The 22,097-nt window shown below is 49.5% G+C and overlaps 1 protein-coding gene across 3 annotated transcripts in view; it reads right to left on the bottom strand.

Annotated features, from left to right (window-relative positions):
• CELF3 (CUGBP Elav-like family member 3) overlaps nt 1–6,627 on the bottom strand; it is a 79,799-nt gene extending 73,172 nt beyond the window's left edge. For 2 of the 3 annotated variants that reach the window (XR_008328013.1, XM_053368945.1), the window contains exon 1: nt 5,759–6,626. Coding sequence is in view for 2 of the 3 variants with exons in the window: in XM_053368945.1 (XP_053224920.1) it covers nt 5,759–5,903 (145 nt within the window). In the remaining variant the exon portion in view is untranslated. Of the gene's footprint in view, nt 1–5,758 lie in introns of all 3 variants that reach the window. The other variant, XM_053368946.1, reaches the window with a different exon arrangement.
• Nucleotides 6,628–22,097: the final 15,470 nt, after the last annotated feature.

Below are 22,097 nucleotides of genomic sequence, written 5' to 3'. Positions count from 1 at the left end.
GAAGCTGAGGCTCCAAGACTTTGGCCACCTCATGAGAAGAGAAGACTCCCTAGAAAAGACCCTGATGCTGGGAAAGATGGAGGGCGCAAGGAGAAGGGGACGACAGAGGACGAGATGGTGGGACAGTGTTCTCAAAGCTACCAGCATGAGTTTGACCAAACTGCGGGAGGCAGTGGAAGACAGGAGGGCCTGGCGTGCTCTGGTCCAGGGGGTCACGAAGAGTCGGACACAACTAAACAACTAAACAACAACAACAATATAAAGACAGGGTGGGATAAGTTGCCAGACCCCTGCTGTCCTATCTCCCTGTCTGGAACCTGGAGCTGTTTGCTGTAGATTTCGGCATTTTGTGATCTGACAAGACCGGTAGGTACATCCTAAGCATTATGGAGGCTCCATGCCTTCAGACTTTCAACCAGCCTGTGGTTTGGTCCTCCCGGTCATCTTCCTAGCCTGAGCTTCAATTTTGTCCTAGCAGAACGCAGCAGGGAGGAGGTTGGGGGCAATGGAGAATCCGTTGGCTCCGCCCATCGTTGGCTCTGACTCCACCCACTGTGGGTCTCCCTGTCTTCCACCCCACCGGTCTCCATGGGCACCAACCACCAGTGTCTAAATATTAAGGGTGCAAGACAGAAAGAGACCCTCGTGAGCGTGTTTACTCAGAAGTAAGCCTCTCAGGTTTTGGCGAAGCTGGCTTCAGAATAAGCACGGTTTAGGAATGTCAACTGGGAGCACCATCCCACGCAGGTGGACTCAGAAAGAAGTTCCACTGCGTTCAACAGCTCTTGTTCCCAGGTAAGTGTAGAATGGATTTCAACCTCCCTGTGTGTCCCTGTGTCATGTAAAGTGAGAGACTGTTCAGTTCTGGGTTATGTAAACAATAACTTGTTGGGCATCCTTCATCTCTGGCGATTAGGCTTTTGGAAATTGCTGAGCAAGGAAGAAGGCGGCAAGCTCACTGCCAAAGCTGTGTGATTCTTAAAGGTAAAGGTAAAGGGACCCCTGACCATTAGGTCCAGTCATGGACGACTCTGGGGTTGCGGCGCTCATCTCGCTTTATTGGCCAAGGGAGCTGGCGTACAGCTTCCGGGTCATGTGGCCAGCAGGACTAAGCCGCTTCTGGCGAACCAGAGCAGCGCACAGAAACGCTGTTTACCTTCCCGCTGGAGCGGTACCTATTTATCTACTTGCACTTTGACATGCTTTCAAACTGCTAGGTTGGCAGGAGCAGGGACTGAGCAACGGGAGCTCACCCCGTCGTGGGGATTCGAACCGCCGACCTTCTAATCGGCAAGCCCAAGGCTCTGTGGTTTAGACCAGTGTTCCCCAATCTTGGGCCTCCAGCTGTTTTTGGACTACAATTCCCATCATCCTTGACCACTGGTCTTGCTAGTGAGGGATGATGGGAGTTGTAGTCCAAAAACAGCTGGAGGCCCAAAGTTGGGGAACACTGGTTTAGACCACAGTGCCATCCGCGTCCCTTTGTGGTTGTTAGGTGGATATTATTTAGACATGCCAACTTCTTATACTTCTATGCCAGGGGTGGGGAACATTTCTGGTCTGGCCGTCAGACCAGATCTTTCTCTCCCCATCCCTGCCAGGCCAAATTTGACAGGTGGGTGGGACCAATCACCTGTCAATCACCTGACATCACTTCAACATCACTGTGCCACGACGGTCAGGACTTCAAAATGCAGCACAGGCTGTTTCAAAAGCACATTTGCAAGCAGCCCTTTGCTGCTCTTTAAAGCTCAAAAACCCTAGTTATACCGAAAGGCAGGCTTCCTCAACTTCGGCCCTCCAGATGTTTTGAGACTACAATTCCCATCACCCCTGACCACTGGTCCTGCTCGCTAGGAATCATGGGAGTTGTAGGCCAAAAACATCTGGAGGGCTGAGGTTGAGGAAGCCTGCCTAAGGGTCTTCTCCACCTGGTTTGATCCACCAGCTCCGCTGAAATCCTGTCAATTTAAAAGCCAAAGAGGTGTTCAGTTCTTTAGAATAGGATGGTGGTGGGTTAGGATCATTCTTGCTAGATGCAGAATGTGTGAAATGGGAACCTAACACCTTAGCACTCATGCGCTAAAGCAATGAGGTGCATTTGTTTTCCCATGGAGAGATTTCGCTTCTAAAGATTCCTTGGCGGGGTCAGGGGTGCTTGGACTCTGCTACAAACTCGCACCAGCTAATTATTATTATCCAGAATGCGGCAGCTAGACTGGTGACTGCGGGCAGCCGCCGAGACCACATAACACCGGTCTTGAAAGACCTACATTGGCTCCCAGTACGTTTCTGAGCACAATTCAAAGTGTTGGTGCTGACCTTGAAAGCCCTAAATGACCTCGGTCCAGTATCCCTGAAGGAGCGTCTCCACCCCCATCGTTCTGCCCGCACATTGAGGTCCAGCTCCGAGGGCCTTCTGGTGGTTCCCTCCCTGTGAGAAGTGAGGTTACAGGGAACCAGGCAGAGGGCCTTCTCGGTGGTGGTGCCCGCCCTGTGGAACGCCCTCCCATCAGAGATAAACAACTACCTGACATTCAGAAGACGTCTGAAGGCGGTTCAGGGAAGTTTTTAATGTGTGACATTTTAGTGTATTTTTGGTCTTTGTTGGAAGCCGCCCAGAGTGGCTGGGGAAGCCCAGCCAGATGGGCGGGTACAAATAAATAATTATTATTATTATTATTATTATTATTATTATTATTATTATTTACGTTTATTACCCATCTTTCTCCAAAGAGCTCAAGGCAGCGTACATGGTTCTCCCTCTCCCTGTTTTACCTTCACAACAACCCTGTGAGGGAGGTTAGTTTGAGAAACAGAGAATGGCTCCGATGTCTCACCCAGTGGCTGAATGGGGTTCTCGAACCCTAGCTTACCACCACAACTGGCTCAAGGCATCCACAAATATGAAGAAAAAGTACTGGTGGAGGAAGGAGGGACCACAATTTGCCTGGGTCAAGGGCCAGGAACGCAGAATGTGCCCAGGAAACTGAGGACTTATCCTGCCTCCATTGGCATAGCCATTGCGGTTGGCTGTCAATCATTGCCCTGTCCCTCTGATCATAAGCCTGATCCTCTGAGCAAGGGCAGCCATGTGGTGCCCTTGCTAGACTACAATTCCCATCCTCCTTGCCTGTTGCTGCACTGGCTGCTGTGCATGAGGGTCCAAGGACCCCCCTGAGAGGGCTGGTCAGATGTGGTGAGGGGGAAAAACAACCACACACTGATCCAAAACGGCTTCTCAGAACACCCAACCTTTTCCCTTCTTCAGCTACAGAGAAACCGAGGCTACTCAATGAATTCTAAACAAAAAAATATATTCAAACTGCATCATATTGCAGATTTAGAATATGCTTGTGTTTTTCCAGACCTGGAGGTTTGTCCCCCGCCCCCAAGCCTTGCATGCAAAATCTGAGGGAATTGGTTCGTTAACTGATCTTATTTTATTGCCAGTGTTTTGCAACGCCAAACATCTAATACCACCAAACATGAAACTTTAACTCCTGCTCAAACATCCTGTTTATTATTATTTTTTATTGGGGGGGGCATATCCCATGCCCTGCAACTTCCAACGTACTCAGGCTCTAGGCCTCAATCTAGACTCCTTTCCCTTCTCACAAAGCTTGCCAACTCCTTTTCCTGCCCTTGCTCCTCCGCCTTTAATAGCAGCTCAAATTATTGGAACTTGGGGGTGGCGTGGCTGGTGTGTGTGTGGGGGGGGAGAGATATTTTTTTCACGGCACTGGAGATAAACATGGTCCCCTTGTAAACACTTGTCAGCGGAACCCTTGTCCAAGTCACAGGAGCACAGGCTGATCGCAAAAAGCTGGCAACTTCCTTGTCTGCGCGAAATCTACCAAATACCATTTGCAATAAAACGGAAGAGAAACAAACAAACCCAAGAGCCTCACACCTGGTTATTGTGTTCCCAGCTGGCCTGATGGGTGATCAATTCTCTTTTCCTAGACTTCAAAGACAAGAGCAGCTTCAAATGGGCTCAGCAAATGTTACTTCTTTCTCTTATTGCCCCCTCTCCCAGCAGTTTATGAAGCCAAAACCATTTTTCACGGAACGGTGCCGCAAATACCTGCCAAACAACGTCCATTAATCAGGGTTTTGGATCAGCAAGCCCAGACACATACGAGACGCCTCTATCAGTTGCCAAAATTTGGATGCTGATGAAATCTCAGAAATTAAGCGAAGCTGGACCTCATGAATTTTTGCCACTTTAAAAAAGACCCCAAAATCCCCCAGACCCCTTAATATTCTTAATTATACTCCATCCCCTTCCTTGTGTTCCTTCAGGGTGTACTAAATGGATTTTGCTCGCTTTCTTTTCCCTCTGAATCAGCACCTGAGGGCAGAGCAGTGTTTACCAGTCAGCATCACAGGGAATAATAATAATAATAATAATAATAATAATAATAATAATAATCTTATATTGCAACTTTTCCTGCCACTCACCTACAAAAGTTTGATGCATCTTGAAATGTGGTTTCAAATCCAATTTAAACAAAACAATTTCAGAGGTGGCTACTCTCTTACACAGCTGAGAATAAAGGCCTGGGAAGGAGAGGCAGCGACAATGAGGGGCAGTTTTGCTGGGGAATCTGGAGGGGGAATGACCCGGCAAAAATAATAAAAACCACCCAAGAAAGACGAAAGCTTTCTTGTTCTGAAAACCAAGAGGTCTCCAGAGTTCTGTTGGAACAGGCATGTTGAAACCTGGAAATCGTTCCAGGGGCTGCAATTGTGTCACCCAGCACTGGGCTTCAGCTAAAATCACACATTGTTTCCTCTTCAAGAAGGTGGTTTTAATTTCCTTTTTTTAAAAAAAGAAAAGGCAAAACTTGATAAGCGATTAGGTTACAAAAATCCAGAAGCTCTGCCGTCACAGGTAAAAACAACAACCGTGGATTTATTTAGCGACACTTTAAGAGGAGAGGCAGTGCTGAAGCCCTTTCTGAAAGGGGGGGCTGGACCCCTCCCTCTTTCCAACTCCAAAAGGAAAACATAAAAGAGGAAATGAACTGGAGAAAGGGTCTGAAATCTTTTGCCCCCGCCTGCCCCCCTCTCTCTCACACACACCAAGCTCAAAGTCAGTCCAAATCTGCTCAAAACACCCTCCTCCCCGCTAAACGATTCCTGCTCCCCCCTGCTAAGTTAGGGTACTCTGCTTCCGAACCTTATTCCACACGACTCCAAGAAATCAGAATCTAGATGCCCCCCCCCTCCATCCTACTGACAGGCAAGTCTCTAACCCCATCCTGTGGGTGGTTAGACATCCAGGGTTCTATTCATGGTGCCCTTTTGCGGGGGGGGGAGGCGGGAGAAATCTACTGGCTCTCTACCTCCGGCCATCTGTTACCATCTCCCAACCCCCCCTCCCTCTCCTCCTGGAAAAACCGCTTACCCTCAAATGCCTTGCTCTGACAGCCCCCCCCCCCCCTAAGCCTACAAACTCCGCGCGTAACGCTCGCCAGTGACGAGCCGGGCGGTGCTTTCAGAACGACGAATTTATCTGCTCGTTTTTTTGTGCGCCCCCTCCTCCAACCGGGTAGTGCAATTCCAGGCGATACTTTGGGCTCAGAATTTTCCTTCTTCTCTCTCTCCCCCCCCCTCACCCCCAGTACTGTCCCCATCGGCTTTGTTGTTCTTCGCCCGTTTCTATTCCATCCCACCGCTGCCACCAGCGCATCCGACGCGTGAGGGTACCCGGGGCGCAGCGCTTGGTCTCTGCGCGTAACGCGCGCCTTACCTTTATGCATGCCGGTGTATTTATCCTTAATGACTGTCAACTCGTAGATTTTGCCGAACTGCTCGAAGATAGGCTTAAGGTCCTTCTCCTCTAAATTCCGGGGGATTTGTCCAATGAAAAGTTTGATGGCGTCTGGTTCCTTCATTGGTTCAAAAAGGAGCAAGCTGGAGCGAGCCTCGAATTCAGAATGTTCACCAAAAATAAAGAAAAAATAAAGGAGGGAAGCGGGGGGGGGGGGAGAACCACGCCGGAACAAAACAAAGAAAAAAAGAAAAGGGGGGAAAAGAGCAGAAAATCCCAAGCTGGACTTGGTCGTCTTCGTCGTGTGTGCGTGGAAACAAAGAGATCAAAAGCCGGCAGCAGTTTGAGAGACAAAATTTCCCTCCAATCTCGCTTTAATTGAACGGCATTTCCGTCTGCCTCGCTTCTCTCCCAAATCCTTCAATTATTATTATTTTCTTTTTAAAAAAAGAGGATGAGGAAGTGTGGTAGGGGGACGAGAAAGAGAGGGACAGAGAGATTTCCTTTCCTTTTCCCCCCACGGGTGCAAAAAAATACAATAAAATTCCTATTGAAAAGATAAAAATAAAATAACAATTCTTCTTTTAAAAATAATGCAAAGAGTTCTACGATTCGGCCTTATCCCAGGGTCGTGGGCAGCCCCCAGACCCTCATTCTAATTCTTCTGATCAAACAATTACAAAGCTTGCAAGCAGTTAATTAGTTTATTGATTAACTTTCCGTGGCGCGGTTGAGATTCTGGGGTTTCTTGTGATTTTTTCCCTTCTTCTTCTCCTCCTCCTCCTTCCCCCCTCTCTTTTCTTCGCTTATTGATTCATTTTCGCACCCTGACGGCTCTTTCCCTCCCTCCCACCCCTTTAAAATTTCCTTCCTTCCCTCCCCCCCAGCCCCACCTCAAAAGCGCGATTTCGGCTGCTTTTTCAGGTTTGACGGTCCCTTCCTTTAATGGATCTTGAGCTCTGTTTCAAATCTTTTTCTTTACCAACAAAACCTCCAGCAGCACACACAGCCCTGGCGGCCCCTCCTCCTCCCCCCCCCACTAATAATCATGTCAGAGTTAGGGACCGGCAACAAATTACCGGCTCGAGAGAGACGAGAGCAGCGCGCGGGCTGAGAGGGGAGCCGTGCAAACAATCCTAAACCCTGAGAAAGGAGCCCTTTACCTGCTTTCAAAGAGTGACCTGGAAACTTTGCAGAACCACCTGGGGGCAAATAACGCCTCCCTCCCAGGGCTCACCTTATTTCTGCGGGATACTGGGAGGAGATATTGCTTAGGGGCTGATTTGATTTGGAGATGTTCATTTTCCTGTTATCCCCACTCATTTGTTGTATCTTGTTGCAAAAATGAATTGATAAAGGATGAAAATATAGAGGTACAATATGTTAAGATATAGAGTTAAGACAAATGAAAGAGGGTAAGGATTTGCTGACTTGATTATTTTAATTGGGAATACAAAAAGGGGAGGTGTGAGGAGGTCAAGGAAACAAGCTAACGAATTTAAAGTTATAAAAAATGGATTTGTTTTCAATTCTTTTTTATTCATCTGTCTTTTTTGTATTTTATTCTTATTTTTTTCTTTTTTATGATGTTTTTGATTTCCTTATCTTTTTCTTTTATTATGTTTCTCTTTGTATTTTTTAAATCTATGTTTTTGTAAAATCTCAATAAATATTCTATTAAAAAAATTAGATCTTTGGTAATAACCTTTATTGGGATTTTTACTAAAGTGATTTTTATTAGAGTGCCTGGCGTGCTCTGGTCCATGGAGTCACGAAGAGTCGGGCACGACTAAACGACTAAACAACAACAACATTAAAGTGATACAAAACAGCACCAAGAACAATGCAATAAATAACTAAACATAATAATCTCCCTGCTCTGCTGGTCTCTTTTGGTCTCCATCCTAATCCTATCAGGTTTCACTGTGTTTTTAGATTTTATTATGACTCACGTGGGGGTTGTTTAATTTCCCTGTGCATATTTTGGTACGTTTTTTATTTACTGCTTCTGTCTACTTTTGTTACACTTTTGTAATTATGTAAATCTTCTCATGTTGCAAGCTGCCTTTTCAAGCGGGCCCCTGGTGTCATAATGATTGACAGGTGGGTGGCCCCATCCAGGCGGAAGGCTGGAGGGGTAAAGAACTGGCTGGATCCAGTTCCCAACCCCTCCGCCAAAACATGGACAGAATAAAAAACCAGGCAATCAAACCATTCCATTTAAACAACAACTCAATGGTTCAGATGGAGAGATCAAGGGAAAGACGTCTGTGAAGCCACTGGTGACCCAAAATGGCCCTCTGTATACATCTTGCAGTCGTGAAATCCACAAGTTATTTTTATGCCTCATGTACGACACAGGACTTCCCCATCTAATTCGCTCCCTGTAGTCATAAGAACCAAGGAAGGGTTTTCTGGGTCAGGCCAGTGGCCTGCCTAGTCCATTCTCACAGTGGCCACCCAGATCCTTGCAGGATATCCACAATCAGGATTCAAACACAAGAGCCCTAGGCAACCTAAGGCCCAGGGGCCTTATGCGGCCAAATCGCCTTCTCAGTCCGGCCCACTGACGGTCTGGGAATCAATATCTTTTTACATGAGTAGAATGTTTCCTTTTATTTAAAATGCATTTCTGGGTTATTTGTGGGGCCTGCCTGGTGTTTTCACATGAGTAGAATGTGTGCTTTTATTTAAAATGCATCTCTAATAATAATAAATTTTATTTATACCCTGCCCTCCCCAGCCAAGACCAGCCTCAGGGCGGCTAACAACCAATAAAAAACAAGTTGATTGAAATGCAACTTAAAAAACAAGATTAAAATACAACATTAAAACATTAAAATGCAGCCTCATCACAGGAGGAGAAAGGAAAAAGAAAGAGGGGGAGGGAATCAAATTGACTCCAAGCCAAAGGCCAGGCAGAACAACTCTGTCTTACAGGCCCTGCGGAAAGAAATCAGATCCTGCAGGGCCCTGGTCTCATGAGACAGAGCGTTTCACCAGGCCGGAGCCACTGTTGAAAAGGCCCTGGCTCTGGTTGAGGCTAATATAACTTCCTTCTCTGGATTATTTGTGGGGCATAGGAATTCGTTCTCCCCCCCCAAAAAAATAGTCTGGCCCCACACATGGTCTGAGGGACGGTGGACCGGCCCATGGCTGGAAAAGGTTGCTGACCCCTGCCGTACACAAATCCATAGTGGAGTCCCTAAGACGGTTGAATGTCGTCTTGTACTGGAAACTCCTGCAGCCAAGTTGGTGCCAATGTATTGCAACTGTGAGACTGGCGGGTGTCTTGTCATCTGGGCAGCTCAGGACCTCTACGCACACTGTCCAGGCTTGCCCCCCAGAGGGGTCACTGTTGCTGCTAACACAGCAAAAACAACGCAGGAGACAGGGGTTTATGGGTTACTGGTCTCTGCAGCCACAGCAGGCGCTGTGATTCTTCAGCGGTTTGACTTCACCCCAAGAGGCACACTCCATTGTCCCTCAAGACAGATGGATGGCAACAACTATTGGCTCTGTCCATGGTGCCAGGGCATAGTCGTTGTGGCTAGTAGCATTCACTGGCCATGAATTTGTGCAATCTTATTTGAAAGCCATCTAAGCTAGCCGCCCCAGAAAGCCAAAGATTGGAAACACGTCACTTGATGTTTTGGGGAACTTCCTGAAGATGTGTTAACCCTCAGGATGCTTTTCCCATTTTTATTTTATTTGCAAAATGGGAAATCTCAAAAAAGAGAAGTTGTTTCTTTTCACCCCTCCAGCTTATAGAAAGGGGCTGGATAACCCCCTTTTTGGCCTCGGATCTTATAGAAAGATTGTCACAAACCTCCTCTGATAAGGAACAATAATCTGACACTAGGTTAATGAACCCAAAACTCTTTGGTATCTAGCTAAACAATGTGCAAAGTGGACCCACACTGAAATAACTGGATCGACGTTAGTCATGCCCATGGATGTCAGTGGGTTGTAAGAAGTTATCATCAGAGTAGACCCACTGAAATTAATGAGCCTAAGTTAGCCTTGCCCATGAATTTCAATGGCTGTGCTCTGCATAGGCCTAGCAATGGACACAGTCCTTTGTTATTGCAGCATAGGTTAACAAGGGATAATGTCTGTCATTCAAATATGTCAAGGGAGCCCAAAATGCATGCATCCAATCCTGCTCAGGAGTGCTAATTACTCCTGCTCATGGGATGAGCAAAGGAGTGATTAAAATCAGGGTTTCATTGGAGACAGCCTGGCCCCAGAACTTATTTTCAGTGCTGATGTTTAAACTGGAAATTGGCAGGTATTTAGCTGGCTGAGGGGTGGCAGGCATCAAGCTGGGGATGGACTGGTCCAGGAAGACAGATATAAATACAGTTACACACACAACACACACACACACACACACACTGCAATGAACACACACATGCCCACCAGATCCACTAAGCACAGCTCACCCTAACAGCCCTTAGTGAAAAATTAATTGGCTTACGCAGAGATTTTAAAACCTTAAGAACATCAGAAGGGTCTGGATGCTGGATGAGGCCCAAAGGCACATCTAGTGCAGCACATTGTTCTCACAGTGGCCGACCAGCTGCCCCACTGAGAAGCCCACAAGCGGGACCTGGGTGCGAAATCAGCTCTCCCCAACTGCAGTTCTCATGAACCAGCATTCGGAAGCATTTAAGCCACTGGTTGTGGAGGCAACATGGCCAATAGCCACAGATAGCCTATTCCTCTGTTGATGTGCCTAATCCTTTTTTCAAACCATCCAGGTTGGTAGACCTCCCTACAACTTCTGGGAGGGAATGCCAAGGTTTAGACTATGCGCTTTTTGAAGAGGTATCTCCATTGTGAGACAGCATCTTAAAAAGCAGAGACATCACCTTGCCAACAAAGGCCCGTATAGTTCAAGCCATGGTTTTCCCAGTCGTGATGTATGGAAGTGAGAGCTGGACCATAAAGAAGGCTGATCGCCAAAGAATGGATGCTTTTGAATTCTGGTGCTGGAGGAGACTCTTGAGAGTCCCATGGACTGCAAGAAGATCAAACCTCTCCATTCTGAAGGAAATCAGCCCTGAGTGCTCACTGGAAGGACAGATCCTGAAGCTGAGGCTCCAAGACTTTGGCCACCTCATGAGAAGAGAAGACTCCCTGGAAAAGACCCTGATGTTGGGAAAGATGGAGGGCACAAGGAGAAGGGGACGATGAAGGATGAGATGGTGGGACAGTGTTCTCGAGGCTACGAACATGAATTTGACCAAACTGTGGGAGGCAGTGGAAGACAGGAGTGCCTGGCGTGCTCTGGTCCAGGGGGTCACGAAGAGGCGGACACAACTAAACAACAACAACAACATCTCCCTTGTATGAGTCCTGTCTCTCCTAACATTTCTTAAGAACATAAGAGGACAAGGAGAGCCCACTGGATCAGGCCAAGGTCCCATCTGGGCCCGCATCCTGCTCTCACAGGGCCCCCCTAAGTGCCTCTTCTGGGAAGCCTACAAGCCTACAAGAATCTGAGTGCAAGAGCTCTCGCTCCTGTTGTGGCTTCCAGAAACGGGTATTGAAAAGCATGGCTTCTTCTTCGTTTGATGGCCCTGAGTTCAAGTATCATAGAATCACAGAACTGTAGAGTTGGAAGGGACCCCAAGAGCATAGCTGTCAACTTTCCCCCTTTCTTGCGAGGAATCCTATTCGAAATAAGGGAATTGACAGCTATGCCCAAGAGTCATCTAGTCCAATCCGTGGATGGCCTAGAACCACCAACCTTCAACAGAGAGACACACTGACCCATTGTGCCACCAGTACTAGGAGCGAAGAGGAAAGTGTCTCCTAATTCAATTTCCCCACAGTTCACAATTTGATGCATAACAGATTTCCTGTATTCAAGCTCTTTCCCCCCAGAATTTTTGGATGCTTTCGATAGGAAAACGTACGTGCAAAGCTTTTAAACATCTTCTTGATAAATGTCTCTGAGATTTTGCTCAGCTCTAACGCACGGCGCCTGGGTGCTTTGCCCAAAATTTCAGACCATTTGGAGAACAGCATTTCATTAGCATTTAAAGAATGCTCAGACCCTGGAGGCTGGTTCGTTAGGGTGAATGGGGCCATGCCCTGCCAAATGCACGTCTGCTGTCTGCCAGTCACCACCTGTCTGCCTTCTTGCAACCCGTCCAGCGGGTGGTGACCTTGGCCACCATCTTCCTCCTCCTTGATCTCAGTGTTGCCCGTTTAGAATTGAGCAGGGAGGAGGAGGAATGCAGAACCAGAATGAGCTGGCTCTGCCTTCCGTTAGCTCTGGCGCCTCCTGCTGTTGGGTTCCCTGCATTCCACCCAGTGGGTGCCTTCCATCGCTGTGCTCAGGGTTCACAATGCTTGACCTCTTCCATCCTTACTGGCAACCTGCCTGTGTCAGCATATTATAAGACAATAAAAAATAAAGGGACTCCTGACCATTAGGTTCAGTCGTGACCGACTCTGGGGATGTGGCGCTCATCTCGCTTTATTGGCCAAGGGAGCCGGAGTACAGCTTCCGGGTCATGTGGCCAGCAGGACTAAGCCACTTCTGGCGAACCAGAGCAGTGCATGGAAACGCCGTTTACCTTCCCACTGGAGCAATACCTATTTATCTACTTGCACTTTGACGTGCTTTCGAACTGCTAGGTTGGCAGGAGCAGGGACCGAGCAACGGGAGCTCACCCCATCGTGGGGATTCGAACCGCCGACCTTCTGATCGGCAAGTCCTAGGTTCTGTGGTTTAACCCACAGCGTCACCCGCGCCCCAATATTATAAGACAATGGGGGCAATCAAATACACTGCAGGGGAAAAGAACCCACCGTAGAAATTCAGAACCAAATAGGTGAATCTGTGCATAGACAGTGCAAACTTGATACACAATGTGATAAAAGAAAGTACTTTTTCGCACAGCGTCTACTGTGGAACTCACTTCCGCATGAGACATTCATGGCCACCATCTTGGATGGCTTTAAATGGGGACTGGACAAATTCATGGAAGATAAGGCTATAGAGCCAGTGTGGTTAAGTGGTGAGAGAGCTGGACTAGGACCCGGGAAAGAACAGGGTTCAAATCCACACTCGAATCCATGAAGATCACCGGGTGTGACTTTGGGCCAGTAGTGATGTATGGAAGTGAGAGCTGGACCATCAAACCTATCCATTCTGAAGGAAATCAGCCCTGAGTGCTCACTGGAAGGACAGATCCTGAAGCTGAGGCTCCAAGACTTTGGCCCCCTCATGAGAAGAGAAGACTCCCTGGAAAAGACCCTGATGTTGGGAAAGATGGAGGGCACAAGGAGAAGGGGATGACGGAGGACGAGATGGTGGGACAGTGTTCTCGAAGCGACCAGCATGAGTTTGACCAAACTGCGGGAGGCAGTGGAAGACAGGAGTGCCTGGCGTGCTCTGGTCCAGGGGGTCACGAAGAGGCGGACATGACTAAATGACTAAACAACAACAACAAGGTGCTACTGGAAGGAATTTTTAAATTTTGTTTTGACTATGGCAGACCAACACTGCTACCCACCTGTAACTACCTCACAGGGTTGTTGTGGAGAATAAATGAGAAATGTAAGAAGAGCTAGCTGGGTCAGGCTAATTGCCCATCTAGTCCAGCATTCCTGTTCTCACACTGGCCAAGCAGATGCCCCCATGAGAAGCCCACAAGCAGAATTTGAGCACAGCAACACTTTCCACTCCTGCCGTTTTCTGATATTTGGAACCATGCAGAACTGCTCCCTGTGGCAGCGAGTTCAACTATGCTCTGTAGGCATACAGCCTCAAGCCTTTTGAAGAAAAAGGTGGACTAGAAATAAAAATAATAAGTAAGTAAGTAATTTATTATTTGTAACCCACCGATCTGGCCGGGTTTCCCCCGCCACTCTGGGGGCTTCAAACAAAGATTAAAAATACATTAAAATGCCACACATTAAAAACTTCCCTGAACAGGGCTGCCTTCAGATGTCTTCTGAATGTCAGGTAGTTGTTTATCTCCTTGACATCTGATGGGAGGGCGTTCCACAGGGCGGGCGCCACCACCAAGAAGGCCCTCTAACTGGTTCCCTGTAGCTTTGCTTCTTGCAATGAGGGAACTGCCAGAAGGCCCTTGGCACTGGACCTCAGCGTCTGGGCAGAATGATGGAGGTGGAGACGCTCCTTCAGGTATACTGGACCGAGGCTGTTGAGGGCTTTCAAGGTCAGCACCAACACTGGGAATGTACTGGGAGCCAGTGTAGGTCTTTCAGGACTGGTGTTTTGTGGTCTTGGCGGCCGCTCCCAGTCACCAGTCTAGATGCCGCTTTCCGGGTCACCTTCAAAGGTAGCCCCATATTGCAGTAGTCCAAGCGGGAGATAACCAGAGCATGCGCCACTCTGGCAAGACAGTCTGTGGGCAGGTATATAATAAATACAGTGGTACCTCGGGTTAAGTACTTAATTCGTTCCGGAGGTTCGTTCTTAACCTGAAACTGTTCTTAACCTGAAGCACCACTTTAGCTAATGGGGCCTCCTGCTGCCGCCGCGCGATTTCTGTTCTCAGCCTGAAGCAAAGTTCTTAACCTGAGGTACTATTTCTGGGTTAGCGGAGTCTGTAACCTGAAGCGTATGTAACCTGAAGCGTATGTAACCCGAGGTACCACTGTAAGCTTCAGCACAAGGCCCATTTCCCTTCAGTCCCTGGAGGAAGCCCGGACATGGACAGCCAGACCCACGCCAGGAAGAGGGCGAAAGCGCGCCCCTCTCTTCCTACCCCGCCCGGCATTCGACTGACTTGCCTGGAGTTTTCCTCCCCTTTGCTTCCGGCTAGGAATTTGTTGAGCATCCCTAAGCCAGCCTCCCTCGCGCTGCCCCATTGTTCGGCTATGGAGCTGTCCTCGGTGCTGAAACCCAGCTGGCCAGATCACAATTAGAAGAAAGGGCTACCTTGGGGAGGACGGGCAGGAAATGGACCGGGGGGAGGGAGGCTGGAGCAACCCCCCCCCTCGCCCGCCATGGAAGGAGGGAGGGAGGGAGGGAGAGAAGAAGAAAGAAGGGCGGAGGGAGGGGGAGAGAAGGCTGTGCCAGCAGCCAAACCTCTACCCACCTCTTCTCTCTCATATGCATAGGATTCTAGCCTACCCATTCGCACTGGCACGAGGCTTGGGGCGTAACTGGCTCCTGCGCTCACCCTGAACCTTCCCCCACCCCCCGGATATATGTACAAAGAGAGTGCCTCTGAGCATATGCAGAGAGGCTTGCTTTCAAAAAGCAGCCAGCCTTGTGATTCAGGGATCTGGAAGGGTTGGAGAGACCCCTGCCTTAAACCCAGGAGTAAAGGTAAAGGTAAAGGTACCCCTGCTGCTGCCAAATGAGGATAACAATAAGAGTAACAATAATATCCCACCTTTCCCCCAGACAGGGTCTCAAGGCAGCTTGCAAAGATTAAAGCGTAGGCAAAATTTAAAAAAGATAATTATAAAGTAATGAAACTCTAGTAGAATTAGGACAATAAAAGAACCCGACCCAAATACAGAATCAAAAGTTTCAATTAGTGTTGACCATACTGAGCTACATGGACCCCAATGGCTGACTCAGTACAGAGGCAGATTCTGTGGTTCCTAAGGTAGGTTTTCAAGGCAGCCAGTCACACAAAGAACGACGACAACAACAACAAATCAGCCAGAAGAAACCCAAAATCTACATTAAGGCAATCTTTTAGAAAATTATGAGCAAGTTCCTGGGTCCTTCAGTCTAGAATGGTGGAAGAGTTGTGGGGTGCTTAAAAGCTTACATATTGTTTTTAAGCAACGCGGGTGGCACTGTGGTCTAGACCACAGAGCCTAGGACTTGTCGATCAGAGCTCCCGTTGCTTGGTCCCTGCTCCTGCCAACGTAGCAGTTCAAAAGCACGTCAAAGTGCAAGTAGATAAATAGGTACCGCTCTGGCGGGAAGGTAAACAGCGTTTCTGTGCGCTGATCTGGTTTCGCCAGAAGCGGCTTAGTCCTGCTGGCCACATGACCCGGAAAAACTGTCTGCGGACAAACGCCGGCTCCCTCGGCCAATAAAGCGAGATGAGCACACAACCCCAGAGTCGTCTGCAACCGGACTTAACTGTCAGGGGGCCTTTATGGTTTTTATTGTTTTTAAAAATTTGGTGGCACAGTTAGTGTGACTTTTACAAGTCCTGACATCTCTTTTTCTTTTAGAAAATATGTCCAACTATTGTTCTCAGTTGCCCTCTCCTTGTATAAGGATTTCTCAAAGGCATTTCATGCTTGCACGACTCCCCAGGCCTCTAATTTGAAAACCACCTTGGAAGGTAGGCCATCAACCTGCCTGTTGTATATCTCAAAGATTAGAAGACTTGCCTGCACCTTTTCTGCAAGAAAAGGTTAAACCCTTTGGGTCTTGGGTGATGGTGGGGATATACAGATATACGAGAAAACCTAATATATTTTTGGTCTGGAGACATAAAACCAAAACAGCTTCCTGTGGCCCAGAAACTCCAGCTGGTACAGAATGCTGCAGCGAGGCTCCTCACGGGGTCTCTGCCATGGGAGCATATTCACCCAGTGCTTTTCCAGTTGCACTGGCTCCCGGTGGAGTACAGGGTCAGGTTCAAGGTGCTGCTTTTGACCTTTAAAGCCCTTCATGGCCTAGGACCCTCATACCTACGGGACCGCCTCTCCTGGTATGCCCCACGGAGAGCCTCAAGGTCCATAAATAGCAACACCCTAGAGGTCCCGGACCTTAAGGAAGTCACCAAGGCTAGCTATCCAGACTGGTCCTACATGGGCCAGAAAAAAGCCAGGGAAGTCCCCAAATAGGAGTTCCATCACAGAAGGAGAAAGGAAAAAGGAAAGAGGAGAAGGGGATCAAGTTGATTCCAAGCCAAAAGCCAGGCAGAACAGCTCTGTCTTACAGGCCCTGCGGAAAGAGATCAGATCATGCAGGGCCCTGGTCTCATGAGACAGAGCGTTCCATCAAGTCGGGGCCAGTACTGAAAAGGCCCTGGCTCTGGTTGAGGCTAATCTGACTTCCTTAGGGCCCGGGACCTCTAGGGTGTTGCTATTTATGGACCTTAAGGTCCTCCGTGGGGCATATTGGGAGATGCCTCTAGCAGAGCCCTCAAGCAGGGCAGAAGGCCTGAGCTGCCCCCTGGCACTTGAATTTCAGGGGCACACTGCACCTATATGTGGGTGTTCTGTTCCTAAAGATCACGCCAATAAGAGAAGAAGGAGAGACCAGTTTAATCAGAACAGGTAGCCACCTCCAGTACCACCTTCCTGCTTCCAGCAGAGGACAGCCAGAAAATCTCTGGGAAGGCCACAAGAGGAACAGGATGCGCAGAGGGCCTTCTGGAGGCTCCCTCATTGTGAGAAGTGAGGTTACAGGAATCAGACAGAGGGCCTTCTTGGTGGTGGCGCCTGCCCTGTGGAACGCCCTCCCACCAGATGTCAAAGAGAAGAACTACCAGACTTTTAGAAGACATCTGAAGGCAGCCCTGTTTAGGGAAGTTTTTAATGTTTAATGCTGTATTGTATTTAACACTCGATTGGGAGCCTCCCAGAGTGGCTGGGGAAACTCAGCCAGATGGGCGGGGTACAAATAATAAATTTGTTGTTTAGTCGTTTAGTCGTGTCCGCCTCTTCGTGACCCCCTGCATCAGAGCCCATCAGGCACTCCCGTCTTCCACTGCCTCCCTCATGCTGGTAGCTTCAAGAACACTATCCAACCATCTCGTCCTCTGTCATTCCCTTCTCCTTGTGCCCTCCATCTTTCCCAACATCAGGGTCTTTTCCAGGGAGTCTTCTCTTCTCATGAGGTGGCCAAAGTCTTGGAGCCTCAGCTTCAGGATCTGCCCTTCCAGTGAGCACTCAGGCCTGGTTTCCTTCAGAATGGAGAGGTTGGATCTTCTTGCAGTCCATGGGACTCTCCAGAGTCTCCTCCAGCACCAGAATTCAAAAGCATCCATTCTTCAGGGATCAGCCTTCTTGATGGTCCAGCTCTCCCTTCCATACATCATGACTGGGAAAACCAGAGCTTATTATTATTATTAGCATACTTTCCAGTGCATGCCACCTTTTTGCCATGGCTCTAGGTTTGAGGGGGAGCACCCCCAGAACAAGAGCCCCCTTCTCTCCTGTCTGTCTGTCTGTCTGTCTGTCTGTCTGTCTGTCTGTCTCTCTGTCTAATCTGTACCAGTGTCCAGCAGGATAGAGGAGGGTTTGGGGCGTTTTTGTTGTTGCAAAGGAGGAGCAATCGGAGCAGCCACAGCACAGACAAGGCCCAAGAGATGGGCAGTGCCCCTCTGCCACACGCAGGTCTCAGCCAATGCCCCACACTGCTGCTGCTCCTTGCTGCCTTCCGAGGCCGGCGATTCCCTTCCCATCTCACCCCCTACCCTGCCCCATGGCTAATAGCCTCAGTGCCGCCATCTCCAAAGCGTTAGACTTGCGGAACCTCCTCTCTCGTAAGAGGGCCTCAGCGTGGGGATGGGCGAGATGCCCGCCCGTGTAATATATATTGGCATCTGTCGAGGAGCGTGCACTGTTTGTTGATATTGGAGATGACAAGATGATTTAAGAATTTGCTCGTTTCCACGATGATCTCATTCGTGCTTGGGGAGAGAGGGGGCGTGCAGAAGAATGAACTCTAACTCTTTGCCTCTCTTTCCCTCTGTCTGTGTAACACACACACACACACACACACACACACACACACACACACCATTCATCTTATGCTAGCAGCCTGGTTCTGAGATACTCCCCACCCTCCCAGAGGCCAGTATTTAATTTTTCAAAACGAACGGTGTTTTGCTCAGCTGTAATTCGTTTTGACCTGGATTGCGGTGGATCAAATCAAGCGGAGAGGCAGTAGATCTAGACCGCATGAAAAGGTGTGCTTAAAAAGGGAGGCAGGCTGACAGCCCTCAAGACTCTCAGGGAGTCAGAGTTGGAAGGGACCCTCAAGGATCATCTAGTCCAACCCCCCCTTGCAAAGCCGGAACCACAAGTTAATAATAATAATAATAATTTATTATTTGTTCCCCAGCCACTCTGGGTGGCTTCCAACAAAGATTAAAAATACATTAAAATGTCACACATTAAAAGCTTCCCTGAAGAATCCCTGACAGTTGTTCTCTTGCAAAAGCATGGCTACATTTTCTGGGGGTGGTGCCCTGTAACCAGAAAGGTCCATCGCTGGAGAGCTCTAAGCAAAAAGGGCTGTGTACCGTTTGGTGGGGGGTAGAATCAGATTTGCAGGAAAAGTATTCTCCAGGCAAGGCAGTGGGGTCTGGTGCTGCTCAGTTAACTCCAATGCAGTCTGACCAAAGCTTGCCCAGGTGAGTGATGCTTGAATTCTAGGGCATTTTAGTCCAAAAGCAGGTTATAAGTCAGGGGCCAAAGGTGCCCTTCAGGTAGGGTTACCAGATGTCCCCGTTTCCTGGGACAGTCCCCGGATTTGCGAATAAGTCCCCGGACAAATTCCGTCCCCGGATTTCATCTAATGTCCCTGGTAAACGCAGCAGCAGCAGTCTCAGCAGTCCGGAGCAGCTGGCTCTGGCTGGCTTCAGGAGCTGCTCAGAAGTCCCCATATGATGGTGGTGCAGGGGCTCTAAGGTGCAGCTTCCCGGCTGCCTCCACCTTCCCTGACCCCAGCAACTAAGCTGGGAAGGGAGGCTTCACGCTGCCTATCAGAGCTTGCGTGCAAGGAGGAGGGGGCAGGGATCTCTCAGTCAGGCAACGGGAAGCCTCCCTTCCCAGCTGAGAGATCCCGGCCCCCTCCTGCTTGCACACAAGTAGGAATGGGATTGGGGCTGCTCCGATGGGAAGGGAGGTTCCCATCGCGCTGCCTGAGAGATCCCTGCCCCCTCCTCCTTGCACGCAAGTAGGAGTTGGGATGGGGCTGCTGCTCAACGTGTAGTCTTTACATATTTATTTAAAGTGTCCCTAGATTCATTGGAAAAAAATCTGGTAACCTTACCTGGGCTTCAGGTGCTGTTGAACTCCCAGCTCCCATCAGTCCCAGGCCTTAGAGGTCCCGGGCCCTAAGGAAGTCAGATTATCCTCCACCAGGGCCAGGGCCTTCTCAGTGGTGGCTCCGACCTGGTGGAATGCTCTGTCCCATGAGACTAGGGCCCTGCAGGATTTAAGCTCCTTCCGACGGGCCTGTAAGACAGAGCTATTCCGCCTGGCTTTCAGTTTGAACGTAGCCTGATCTTTTATTCCCCTTCCTTCCCTCCCTCTTCCCTTTTTATGAAGATTCCCCACTCTGGGATCCCACAGCTATTTCTCCCCTGGTCTCCTCGCTCGCCCAAATAGGACTAATTTAGCCAGCTAGTCCTGGTGATCATCTAATGTTTATTGGATGGATTTTGCCCCTAAACTGCCAGAAGAAGAAGACTCTCGGCTCTGGACCTCAGTGTCTGGGCAGAATGATGGGGGTGGAGACGCTCCTTCAGGTATACTGGACTGAGGCCGTTTAGGGTTTTAAAGGTCAGCACTAACACTTTGAATTGTGCTCGGAAATGTCCTGGGAGCCAATGAAGGTCTTTCAAGACCGGCGTTATGTGGTCTCGGCAGCCGCTCCCAGTCTGGCTGCCGTATTCTGGATTAGTTGTAGTTGTAGTTATTATTATTATTATTAAAAACCCATTCTAGCTAGGAATAATAGTAACAAAATGAATGTGGGCTAATCTGGGCTGGGGAAAATCCTAAGGGCCAGAAAGACAGGGCTGGGGGCCACATCCCCAAAACCTGCTCTAATAGTTTTGGTTTTGAGAGCCCGTTTAAACCTGGGAAGGGGTGCGGAATGTGCTTTCCTCGACAGCTTTGTTATCAGTCAGCTTTGTACCAAGGAGGGGGGGGGGAAGCTGGTTGGATGGAAGGAACATGCACTGGGGAGGGGGGGGCGTCAAGGCGAGCCTGAACAGCTTGAGCCCTCCATGCCAGGGGTGGAGGGGAAGGAGGAGAGAAAGTGGGTCAGGAGGCAGCCCGTGGCTTAGAGAGACGGAACAGCTGCTGGAGACGGAGGAGGGCAAAAGGCAGGTTCGGCGGAGGGGCGAGAGTGGAGGGGGTGTCCCTCCATCCTGATTTGGAGACCTGCCAAGGTGAGTCTTAGCAAGAGTTGGGGGGGGAGGGCTGCTGGGAATGGCCTGCCCTTTCCTGGATGAGCAGACAGGTTTCCCCAGCTGATTTCTGACCGTGAGGGGTTATAAGACATCTCTGCACCCCAAGACTTAAACCAGCTTTTATACAGTCACAGATAACAGGGAACACAGGGAACTGGCTTGTGTTCGGTTAGGACATAGGTCCATCTACCTTAGTACTGCAGACACTGACTGGCAGAAGCTGTTCAGGGTTTCAGGTCTTTCTTGGCCTTGTATTGGGAGATCTCACGGGAAGGACAGATCCTGAAGCTGAGGCTCCAAGACTTTGGCCACCTCATGAGAAGAGAAGTCTCCCTGGAAAAGACCCTGATTGTGATGGCCTGGGAATCCGATTCAGAGGCTGAACCGGAGGAATCCCAGCCTGCACAGGAGTCCCCGCCTCCAGGGCCGGCTGAACTGGGGCAGGGCCTTGATTCTGAAGCGCCTGCACCTGTGCCGGATCCTCAGGAGCAGGCACCAGGTGGTTGAGGACTCAGTGCCTACAGGTGAGTCTCCCCCTGGGCCCAGTAACCCTCCAGCCACTCCTGAGCTGCAGAGGCTCAGGGCAGAGAGGCGAAGGGAACTGATTTCTCCCAGGAGGAGTGCTCGCCTTAAGGCCAGGAGAGGCGGGTCTCCTGGGGGCCGGGACCACCCCTGGCCTCAGAGAAGATAAAGGCCAGTCAGCCCGGTCCCAGGTTGCGGGAGCAACGTCGTTGAGTACATGTTCCTGCCCGGACCCAGACCTGACCCTCCAGTGTTCCTGTCCCCACCCGGCTTCCTGCTTCGGACCTCACCCCGCTCCTTGTGAACTGTTTCCAGGCTAGTGACCCAGGACCGGACTTTGACTACGCCAACGGTAACCTTCCCCCCGGGACCAGCACACTGATGTTGGGAAAGATGGAGGGCACGAGGAGAAGGGGACGACAGAGGACGAGATGGTGGGACAGTGTTCTTGAAGAGACCAATATGAGTCTGACCAAACTGCAGGAGGCAGTGGAAGACAGGAGTGCCTGGCGTGCTCTGGTCCACGGGGTCACGAAGAGGCAGACACAACTAAACGACTAAACAACAACAACAATTGGGAGATGTTGGGGGTTGAACCTGGGAGCTTGAGCATGCAAAACAGGCATGTATCTGATAAAGGGGAGCCATACCGGGGTGAAGGTGTCTTCTTCTATTTGTCC

Source organism: Podarcis raffonei, chromosome 16 (genome assembly GCF_027172205.1).
Source record: "Podarcis raffonei isolate rPodRaf1 chromosome 16, rPodRaf1.pri, whole genome shotgun sequence".
NCBI lineage: Eukaryota > Metazoa > Chordata > Lepidosauria > Squamata > Lacertidae > Podarcis > Podarcis raffonei.
Note: the sequence above shows the minus strand (reverse complement) of the source record. Positions and strands in the feature narration are given on the sequence as shown.